Source organism: Lactuca virosa, chromosome 5 (assembly GCF_052849685.1).
Source record: "Lactuca virosa cultivar CGN04683 chromosome 5, Lactuca_virosa_CGN04683_v6, whole genome shotgun sequence".
In the NCBI taxonomy this organism is placed as follows: domain Eukaryota; kingdom Viridiplantae; phylum Streptophyta; class Magnoliopsida; order Asterales; family Asteraceae; genus Lactuca; species Lactuca virosa.
Genome location: NC_136430.1, coordinates 250,275,853 through 250,287,816, shown reverse-complemented (window position 1 = coordinate 250,287,816; position 11,964 = coordinate 250,275,853). Strand labels below are relative to the sequence as shown.

General features: G+C 37.9%; 2 protein-coding genes across 2 annotated transcripts; both read right to left on the bottom strand.

Annotated features, from left to right (window-relative positions):
• Positions 1 to 338: 338 nt before the first annotated feature.
• LOC145112607 (uncharacterized) lies at positions 339 to 818 on the bottom strand. Its single transcript, XM_079048753.1, has one exon. It carries the CDS (start codon positions 816 to 818, stop codon positions 339 to 341), a length of 480 nt encoding a protein of 159 aa, XP_078904879.1.
• Positions 819 to 3,129: 2,311 nt separating this feature from the next.
• LOC145112606 (uncharacterized) lies at positions 3,130 to 3,810 on the bottom strand. The gene has a single exon (XM_079048751.1). The coding sequence runs from the start codon at positions 3,808 to 3,810 to the stop codon at positions 3,130 to 3,132; it is 681 nt and encodes a 226-aa protein (XP_078904877.1).
• Positions 3,811 to 11,964: the final 8,154 nt, after the last annotated feature.

Below are 11,964 nucleotides of genomic sequence, written 5' to 3'. Positions count from 1 at the left end.
AGGGTGGTTATCAGGTCGCACAATACTCTGCGAGGGCGGTTATTAGGTCGCGCAAGGACCTCCCTCACCCGTGTGCATACAACAGTTTGTGCTCCATGTGGGGGTAAGTTGGACTCGGATTTGCGCGGCTGGGGGTCGGTCGTGCAACGGTTGCGCGGGTACCCGCGCAAATTGCAGATTTTTGATACTTTTTGCAACCTTTACCAAGATCATTGCTAAACTTCAAGATACTTATTTTTGACCAACTTCAAGCCTAGAAACACCAAAACTTTAAGCGGAGATTATTTATTTACAATGTATTTATTTAACGTCTTTGCCAAGAGATAGCCCCGCTTCCGTCAACCTTCGTAAATCGGAGTTTCCAATGTTACGTTACCGAATTCTCCCGTGTCAAAGCCTTCATAAAATGGTTTCAAGTGGTTCCCATTCACTTTAAATATTTGATTTGTTTCCGAACTCTTAATTTCAACTGCACCGTGATCAAACACTTTTATAACGATAAAGGGTCCGTGCCATCGAGATCGCAACTTTCCCGGGAATAGCTTTAAGCGTGAATGATAAAGAAGGACTTTTTGTCCCGGAATAAAATGTTTTCGAGTGATGTGCTTGTCGTGAAACACTTTTGTCTTGTTTTTGTAGATGCTTGCGTTTTCATAAGACTCGTTCCTCAACTCAGCGATTTCTTGAAGTTGCATCTTTCGGTGCTTCCCGATTTTTTCAATATTGAAATTACACTTTTTAACCGCCCAATATGCCTTGTGTTCCAATTCCACCGGTAAATGACAAGACTTTCCAGAGACGAGGCGAAATGGAGACATGACAATTGGAGTTTTGTAGGCGGTCTGATACACCCACAATGCATCTTCTAACTTCAAGCTCCAATCTTTTCATGTGGTGTTGACCGTATTTTCAAGAATTTGTTTGATTTCTCTATTTGACACTTCGGCTTGTCCATTTGTTTGTGGATGGTAGGCGGTCGATATCCAGTGTGTGACACCATATCTCTTCATCACGGCTTCCATCATTTTATTGCAAAAATGAGTGCCCCTATCACTCACCAAAGCTCTCGGTACACCATATCTTGCAAAAATATTTGAATTCAAGAAGTCAATTACAGTTTTAGAATCATCATGCCTTGTAACCTTTGCTTCCACGCACTTTGAGACGTAATCAACCGCCAAGAGTATATAAGTATAACCGAAAGAGAATGGGAATGGGCCCATGAAATCGATTCCCCAGACATCAAAGATCTCACAAATGGGGATAGGGCTCTGAATCATTTCGTTTTTCATGGACACGGTTCATATTCTTTGACATCTATCACAACTCTTGCAAAATAGATAAGTATTTCTTGACATTGTTGGCCAATATAGTCCACATTCGAGCACCTTTTTCATGGTTTTGTTTTGACCAAAATGTCCTCCGCATGCATACTCATGACAAAACTTCAAGATTGATTCGATTTAATTTTGATGAACACACCGCTGTATTAGTTGATCCGAACAATGTTTCCAAACATAAGGGTCGTCCCACACGTAGTATTTGGAATCACTCTTCAACTTGGCTTTTTGGTACTTGGTAAATGCGTGTGGAATTTCTTTAGTAACGAAGTAATTGACAATATCCGCATACCATGGAATGGTGTTTGAAATGTAGAAGAGGTGTTTATCGGGGAATTCATCAAGAATGGAATAAGAAGAACCACCAATACTCAACCAACTTAAATTATCCGCAACTAGGTTTTCGGCACCACTTTTGTCCTTTATCTCAAGATCGAACTCCTGTAAAAGAAGAATCCACCGAATTAACCGTGGCTTGGCATCTTTCTTGGTCATTAGATACTTCAAGGCCGCATGGAGGCATAATAGATGACATGTGATGCTTTTCCCTCCTTTTGACCTAAAACCGCTCCAATGGAAAAATTGCTTACATGGCACAAAATTTCAAAAGGAAGCTCCCAATTTGGAGGTTGGATTATTGGAGCAGAGGTGAGCAAGTCTTTAAGTTTGTCAAAGGCCTCTTGACATGCTACGTTGAAGCCAAAGTTAACATCTTTTTGGAGAATGAGGCACATCGGTCTCGTGATCTTCGAGAAATCTTTGATAAATCTCCTATAGAATCGCGTATGGCCCAAGAAAGATCTCACTTATCCAACACATGTTGGGTAAGGAAGGGTTTGTATGACATCAATTTTGGCTTTATCAACTTCAATTCCCTTTTTGGAGACGATGTGTCCCAAGATGATGGCTTGATTGATCATGAAGTGGCACTTCTCAAAGCTTAACACCAACTTCTTCTCAATGCACCTTTTCAAAATCTTCTTAAGGTTATCCAAGCATTCATCAAATGAATTGCCATACACTGTGAAGTCATCCATGAACACTTCAATTATATTCTCAACATACTCGGAGAAGATGCTCACCATACATCATTGGAATGTGGCGGGGGCATTGCATAATCCAAATGGAATCTGCTTGTAGGAAAACATGCCGAAAGGGCATGTAAAAGTTGTCTATTCTTGATCTTTGGGGGCAACGGGTATTTGGTGAAAACCTGAGTATCCATTGAGGCAACAATAATGCGATTTTCCCGCCAATCTTTCAAGCATTTGGTCGATGAAACGAAGAGGAAAATGGTCTTTTCGTGTGCTTGAATTCAACTTTCGATAATCAATGCACACCCTCCATCCATTTTGAACTCGAGTGGGTACCATGACTCCTTTGTTATTCTTAATAACCGTGATTCCCGTTTTCTTGGGAACCACTTGAACCGGACTAACCCACTTGGAGTCGGAAATAGGGTAAATCATGTCCGCATCAAGGAGCTTAATTATCTCTCTCTTGACAAGTTCCATCATAGGATGATTTAATCGTATTTGAGCTTCCTTCCTAGGCTTACAATCATCCTCCATGAGGATTTTGTGAGTGCATACATTAGGAATTATCCCCTTGATGTCCGCTATTGTCCACCCCATGGCCTCTTTGTGATCTTTCAAAACTTCAACCAATTGATCTTCTTCCAAGTCTTTCAATTGAGAGGAGATGATCATCGGGAGAGTTTCGTCTTTACCTAGATAAGCATACTTCAAATGGCTAGGTAAGACTTTTAACTCAAGTATGGATGGGTGAATTATGGAAGAGGGCATCTTGTTTGGAGAATGAGATAAGGCAACTTGAGAGAGACATCCTTCTTTGTTGAATTGTTAACTTCTAAAGTCTTCACAATCGCTTCAACTTCAGAGTCTAATGTATACATATCCAATGTTTTCTTCAAACTCTCACAATCAAGACTCATGTTGAGCACCATATTCAAAATATCCCCATTTGATAACTTGAATAGTTCTTGGGTGATTGGCTCAATCTCATCAACCCGATACAATGGAGAAATGTTGCTAGGGTACCTTATTGCTTCAAAGATGTTGAAGTGAATGGTCTCTCCATCAAACTCTATGGTGATCTTCCCATTATGGAAATGAATAATCGTGTGAGCGGTATTCATGAAGGGTCTTCCAAGAAGGATCATAGATGACTTGGAAGGAGTCTTCTCTTCAAGGTCAATGACATAGAAGTCCACAGGAAATACTAGTTGATTAACTTGCACTAGTACATCCTCCAACACGCCTCTTGGAAACACACTTGACTTCTCTGCTAATTGAATGATTACTCCGGTTTCTTCCAAAGGTCCAACAGTGAGAGATTGAAAAACCGAGTATGGAATCACATTGATCGAGGCTCCAAGATCTAGCATGGCACTTTCAACATGTAAATCACCAATAGTGAAAGGATAGCAAACATTCTCGGGTCCTTGCATTTTGGTGGTAACTTCTTTTGGATAACCGCGGACACATTTGCATTGACTTTAATCTTTTCATTCGCCTTGAATTTCCTCTTATTGGTGCACAAATCCTTAAGAAATTCGGCATAGCGTGGAATTTGCTTTATGGCATCCAATAGTGGAATATTGATTTGGACCTTGCGGAAGGTTTCAAGAAACTCCTTCTCTTCGTCCTTTTTCTTTGAGGGAGCCAATCGGGAGGGAAAAGGTGGTGGTATGACCAATGGTTTGATGGTCTTGTTGATCAATGTTTGGCACAACCGGTTCCTTTGGAGGAACTACAACTTTCGAAGGTTCAACAATAATAACTTCGTCTTCATCTTCTCTTGAAACTCTTTTAGGGTTGCTTTCTCCAAGTGTTTTCCCACTTCTCAAGGTTATTGCACTCACATTAGAGTTCTTCTCGGTTTGAGAAGGAAGTTTTACCCATTTGTTCCATCTTGTTGAGGGTGGTGGCCGAGTCTCCAATTTATGCTTGAATGTTGGAGAAAGTGTTCTTGGTCTCTTGTTGAAATTGGTTGTGGCTTTGAGCAAGAGAAGTGACGAGTTCTTGAAGGCTCATTTGATGGTTACCACTTGATTGGCCTTGTTGTGGAGGTTTTTGGTAATTTGGAGTGGGATGAGATGTTTGGGGATATGCAGGTTTTTGTGATGGGTATTGAGAAAATTGGGGTCTCATCATAACATGTGGTGGGTTTTGCTTTGGTGGGTATGGGTTGGTTGGGTTATTCCTCCAATTTGGGTTGTAAGTGTTTTGAAACCCTATGAGTCTTGGTTGACCTTGATATCCTCCCATGGCATTAACATCATCCGGTTCACTTCCAAGAGTGGGACACTTATCCGTATAATGTCCCATTATTGCACAAATACCACACACCATCAATTGTTGACCACTTCCCACCACCATTTGACTTAACACAGTATTCAAATACAAGAGCTTTGATTCCAAGTATTGGCTGTCGCTAACTTCACCAACCACTTGTGGAGAATTTCTCTTCATTTCATTGCGAGTCCCAAAGTTCCTTTGATTTTGAGAAATGGTTCCAAAAAGTGAGCATATCTCTTGAGGTGTCTTGTTGAAGATGTCACCACCACTTGAAGCATCAATCATACTTCGATCTTTTTCATTCATACCCTCATAAAATTGTTGACGAAGTAGTTGTTCGGGTATATTGTGTTAAGGACAACTTGAACACAAGTTGTTGCATCGCTCCCCAAAATCATGAAAAGTCTCATTCTCCTTTTAACGAATCCCCAAAATATCACTTCTTTGACTTGATATTCGGGAGGTGGGATAGAACTTGCTATTAAAGGCTTTGAGCAACTATTCCCATGTGTGAATAGATCCCGATGGTAAGTAGAATAACCACTCTCTAGCTTTATCTTCCATGGTGAGCGGCAAGGCGGTTAACTTGAAATCATCCAATGTCACATGTTCGGGCAACATGCTAACACATATCATATGAAAGGAATTTCAAATGCCTTTGAGGATCTTCTCTATCTAAACCATGGAACTTGGTGAGTTGATGTATGAAACTTGACTTTAATTCAATCCCTCGGCGATTTGCGGGATAAACAATACCAAGGGGTGTGTGAGTAACATCCATCTCCATTATTTGTCTAAGTGTCAACTCTTGAGGGGGAGTGGGTGGATTGGGGTTATTGGGATATTGTTGCATGTAATTGGTGATGGGTTTTGAGCGTTCTAACACTCCCATGTTGTGAAAGCAACCCTAGAAACCTTGGATCTATGTTTTCTCTAATATACATGCAAATTTTATTTTTCCAAGATTCTCATCCTAACTAGCATGTGATTGGGGTACATGCAATGTTGTAAAACTCGCCGAGTTGGCCGATTACTCCTCCGAGTACTCGCTACTCGGCCCCTTACCGAGGCGAGTTATAGAATCCCGAGTACTCCCCTATCAACCCCTTACTGAACTGAACAGCGTTGTAAAACCCGATCAAATCGGTGATTAATATGTATAATATACTTAAGGATTTATTATTTAACACACACATGTGATTATTACTACATATATATCTTAAATTTTCAGTAATTATTCACGAAGTGAGACCATTATGTGTTTTTCAGTTTTTGTGTATTCATATGTATCTAATTTTGTTATATATTTCTATCAACTTAAGATTTTAACTTATGATTTTGACATATATAAGCTTCCTAAAAATATTTCTACATGAATTACCGAATCCGAGTACTCCCCGAGTACTCCCGAGTACTCCTGAGTACTCACTACTCGGTAGTCGGCCGAACAGGTACCGAGTAACGATTTCTACAACCATGCATACATGTAATATACAAACTATTAGAATGTCATACCTTTCTTGTTGCTTGAGTTCCTTAAGACCTTGTGAGCCTAGCACCCCAAGTGTGATGCCTCAAATGCTTCACACAACACCACAACTCTTGGAATAACTTGAGAGAAGTACACTTGAGCACAAAATCGGCTAACCCTCCTTCTTTAGTCTTAGTGAAAATTTTGCTAGCCATGGGGTTATATATATAGTTTGCCACATGTAGGGTTACACCATGTAAACCCTAATATGCATGGCTTTTCATTTCCTCCATGACCCATGGGTTTTAACCTCCATGGCGCATCCATGGAGCACCCAATGAGACTTAGCTCAATCTAGTGAATCATGGATCATAAGCCCACTATACAAGAATGAATGATTTACATAATCAATCCCCATATATTTAATTAGTCTGTTTTGATCACAAAATTAATTCCAAATTAATTCTTGATCAATACTAATTAAATAATATGATTTCATATTAATATATTAGAACTTATAATATATTAATAAATCATAAGTGTCATTTTCTCATTTTGTCTATCCAATTGTTGCAATGCCATGCAACCCAAATGGACCATGCGTATAGTTATGGACTTAGACACCTTATCCAACAGTCTCCCACTTGGATAAGTCTAATAACTATCGCTGCAAGTACGACTTCAGGATCCGACCAGCAATCCTAGCTCTTTCAAAGTCTCGCAGAACTAGGATGATGCGCCATTTAAGATAAGTGATCATATAATCCTCTGTTGAAGATATCAGCCGGACAAATACATGGAACAATGTCGTACTTATTGTCCAGCAGTTTGTTTCCCGATTTTCGATTTTTTTGACATAGAACTTAATCGAACACATCAATTCAGTTCTGACCGGGCCCGACACATAAGTCAAAACAAAATCATCGAGGGGCCCGAGATATCACTTTTAATCCTCTAAGGACTAAAAGGAACAGATAAACTTCGACTCATATGCTTGTACTACCTAATCATCAAATCATACACAACAACACGTTTTATATAACATCAAGTTATTGGTGCGTTTTCGTACTATCAATGTACAACCAACTCATAGTTAACAACTCATATGTCACACCCCAAAACCAGAACGGCGGAATCGTTTGGGGGTGGAGGACATCATGTACAGTATCACAACAATGAATAGTAGTAAACAAGTAACAACATCATCCATTGCATTAATAATATAATTTTAATACAAGTGTGTTCTGTAAAGTTTAATAGACACCAAAAAGTAAATCAAAATATGAGATGAGTCTTGAATGTGCTCCATCTTCTCAAAAGCCTGGCATCGGTACCTGTCTACTGATGACCTGAGAATACAAGTTATTTTGAAAGAGTTTATCAGCTTTAAAGCTGGTGAGTTCATAAGTATTTTAGTGTCATTGTTTGTATGAGAGTGTTTGTATGCACTTGATGTATAAGTTTGTAAATGTTTGAATCTCCTAGAAAATCCTATATCTTCTACTAAACGTAGCCTTCTACCAAGGCATCAATTGAAATGTATGTTTGTTTCTTGTAAAAGTGTGTATTTTCCCAACTGTGACTATCATTAACCAAAAATATAGCTTTTGCATTACGGTTCATTGTGTGAAGGTCACAAAGTGAATGCGATGGGGAAATAAAATAGTACTGTAGTGTTGTATTTGGTAACTACTGCTGTACTAACTACCTTAATCCAATTGTTAATTAAAGTACCATGTGATATGTCTGTACCATACTACCGACTAAAAACACGACGATGAAAGACGTCGGAAGAAATGACATTTGGCACCCGTAGACTTGCAAGTCCCACTGCAGCGAGCAACAAGGTGTACGATAGTCAATCCAGTATAGATATATACACAAATTCAACGCTTTCCTTCTAGGAGACTCTAGATACAAAACGAGCCATGACAGGTGATGCCATGCCCCGTTACGTGGCTCACATAACTGTTGTAATGTTCTTGTATATGTATTGTATGTACTAGCTGTATTGTATGTTCTCTACCTGCCTAGTATGTTATGTGTGTTCTCTCTGTTTCACATAATAGTATGTTCTCTTGTATAATGTATAGTATGTACTAGCTGTATTGTATGCTCTCTCTCTGTCTAGTATGTATGTATGTTCTCTCTGTATGTTATTGTTTGTTTCTCATCATAGTATTCTCTATCTGTTTCTCGTTATATTATGTGTTGACTCTTGTATGAACTGACTCATTGTATGTTTCATTGTTCTAGTAATAGTATTAGTAACTTCCTAAACTATACCTATTATAGTTTACTAGTAATGTTGCTTGTATGTATGAACATGTTTGTATACCTTTGCTACCCAAAGGTATTGAAATAAAAGAAGTAACTTTTATATCTATATACCTATACATAATATATAACTAGGATTCAAACGACCTTCGGACAAATAACTGATACCCTAAGTCCACAACCAAACAAGGAACAGGAAGCAAGGCGAGCTATCAGTCCTAAGTCCTTTCAATCCTACTTATATAACTATATCTATATAGATACACATTTGACAAAGTATAAGTTTAAAAGAGTTTGAATAGAAAGTATTTAACATGTAAAAGAGTTTGCAAAACAGTTTAAAGTAGTTTGTTTGGTAACACAGTTTGGAAAGTAAGAAATCCACTTGTTTGGTAGTTATTAATCACATGTGATTGATATAACAACTATAATAGTTCAACTTGTATCCCCCCCACAAAAGCATTTAAAATCATTTAAAAGGTTGATTAAGGGGTATGAACTCACCTGTAGTGAGTGGTTTGGATGAACGGATGGTATACGATGCTAAGTGTCAAGTGAAGACTTGAGTACACACACGGATCCTATTTAACATATAATAACACATATATGTATCCAATTAGTCATTTAACAACTAATTAACCAAGTTAAGACACCCTAGGACATGGAAAACACTTTGATTCAAGTGATAGAAGTACTAAGGGTTGCATCTAAGGGTTGTAAAGCCACTTAAGGAGTTTTCGGTCCATATGGTTTTCGGTCCAAAGAGGTTTTCGGTGCAAAGAGGTTTTCGGTCCAAATGGTTCTCGGTTTTTAGGGTTTTCGGTCCCTGAGTTTAAGACCGAAAACTCATGATTTTTGGTGCATAAGGTGATTTTCAAGGGCTTTAAACAATCAATGAAGTGTTCTAGACTCAATACTAAGCATTAGGAAAGGCTTAAAGTCATTTCGCAACCTTCATAAGGGTTTTCGGTCTAAGGAGATGCACTAGACCGAAAACACCTTTTGTTCTTGGATAATGACGATTTCAAGGCCCTAAATCAAGTATCCTTACTAGATAACAAGTATAGGAGATAGATACTTACGATATGGAAGCAAAGAAGGGTGTTTTCGGCCCAAAACACTAGTGTGTGTTCTTGGTGTTCTTGGTGAAATGAAGAACACTTGAAGATCTAAAAAAAATGGAATGATTTCATGGATGAAATTATGTAAGAACACTAGATAATGGAAGAGATCAACTAAACAAGGAAGGAAACACTTACAATCTTGAAGATCTTGACAAAAATTCGGATGATACTTGAGAGAGAATTGTTCTTGACTTGGAAATGGAAAAAAATGACTAAAAATGACTAAGTGTCATTTATATACCCTTTAGGGTTTTCGGCCCTAACACTATTTTGGGCCGAAAACTCCAAACTCTTGGAGTTTTGTGACATAAATGTTTGTCACACCCCAAAACCAAGAACGGCGGAAACGTTCTGGGGCGGAGGACGTCATGTACAGTATCACAACAATAAATAGTAGTAAACAAGCAACAACATCATCCATTGCATTAATAATATAATTTTAATACAAGTGTGTTCTGACAATTTAATAGACACCAAAAATATAAATCAAAATGAAAGATGAGTCTTGAACGAGCTCCATCTTCTCTAAACCATGCATCGGTACCTGTCTACTGGTGACCTGAAGATACAAGTTATTTTGAAAGAGAGTATCAGCTTTAAAGCTGGTGAGATCATAAGTATTTTAGTGTCTGTATTTGTATGAAAGTGCTTGTAAGTATGTGATGTGTAAGTTTGTAAAAGTTTGTGAATGTTTGTAAAAGGTTTGAATCTCCTAGAAAACCATATGTTTCCTACTAACTGTAGCCTTCTACCAAGGCATCTAGTGGTTGTGTGTGTGTCTCTTGTAAGAGTATGTATTTTCCCAAATCTGACTATTAATTACCAAAAATATAGTTTTTACATTACTGTATATTGTGTGAAGATCACAAAGTGAATGCAATGGGAAAATGAAATAGTACTGTAGTGTTGTATTAAGTAACTACTTGCTGTACTAACTACCTTAAACCAATTGTAATTTAAAGTACCATGTGATCAGCCTGTACCCTGCTACCGACTATAGAACGCGACAATGTAAGATGTAGGAAGAAATGACGTTTGGCACCCATAGACTTGCAAGTCCCACTGTAGCGAGCAGCGAGGTGTAGGATAGTCAATCCAGTATATATCTATACACAAACTCATACGCTCCCCACTTAAGGAGATTCTGGATACAAAACGGTCATGACAGGTAGTGCCATGCCCCGTTACGTGGCTCACATAACTAAAATAGTATTCTTGTATATGTATTGAATGTACTAGCTGTATTGTGTGTTGTCTCTCTGTCTAGTATGTATGTATGTTCTCTCTCTGTCTAGCATGTATGTTTCCTTGTAAAATGTATAATATGTACTAGCTGTATTGTAATGTATAGACTCATGTATGAACTGACTCATTGTATGTTTCACTGTTCTAGTAATAGTATTAGTAACTTCCTAAACTACGCCTATTGTAGCTTACTAGTAATGTGATTTGTATGTATGAACATATCTGTATACCTTTGCTACCCAAAGGTATTGAATAGAAAGAAGGAACTTTTATATCTATATACATATACATAATATATAACTAGGATTCAAACGACCTTCGGACAAATAACCGATACCCTAAGTCCACAACCAAACGAGGAACAAGAGGTACGGTGAGTTATCAGTCCTAAGTCCTTTCAATCCTACTTATATAACTATATCTATAAAGATATACATTTAATAGAATATAAGTGTAAAGGAAATTAAATAAAAGTATTTGACATGTAAAAGAGTTTGATAAAAGTATTGGACATGTAAAAGAGTTTGACAAAACAGTTTGAAAAGTAGTTTGTTTGATAACACAGTTTGAAAGTAAGAAATCCACTTGTTTGGTAGTTATTAATCACATGTGATTGATATAATAACTATAAAAGATCAACTTGTATCCCCCCCATAAAAGCATTTAAAATCATTTAAAAGATTGATTAAGGGGTATGAACTCACCTGTAGTGAGTGGTTTGGATGAACGGATAGTATAGGATGCTAAGTGTCAAGTGAAGACTTGAACACACACAAGGATCCTAGTTAACATATAATAACCCATATATGTATCCAATTAGTCATTAAACAACTAAATTATCAAGTTAAGACATCCTAAGACATGTAAAACACTTGATTTAAGTGCTATAAGTCCTAACGATTGCATCTAAGGGTTGTAGGACTTGGCTATTACGGTCGTAAACCCATGACTTTACGGCCGTAAACTCATGGTACTTCTACCCTTTTTTGATTTGAAGCTTGTAAGGTCATAAGAAGCATTCCTACTTCAAGTCTAAGCCTTTGGAAGTGATTAGGGCACCATTTCACTCCTTTGTGGAGTTTACGTTCCTTGGACCATTTCTCCTTGGGTTTACGGCCATATGGTTTATGGTCTTTTTGGTGTTTAAGGTCCTAAGCACATTAAGTTCTAGACTAATATCCAAGGCT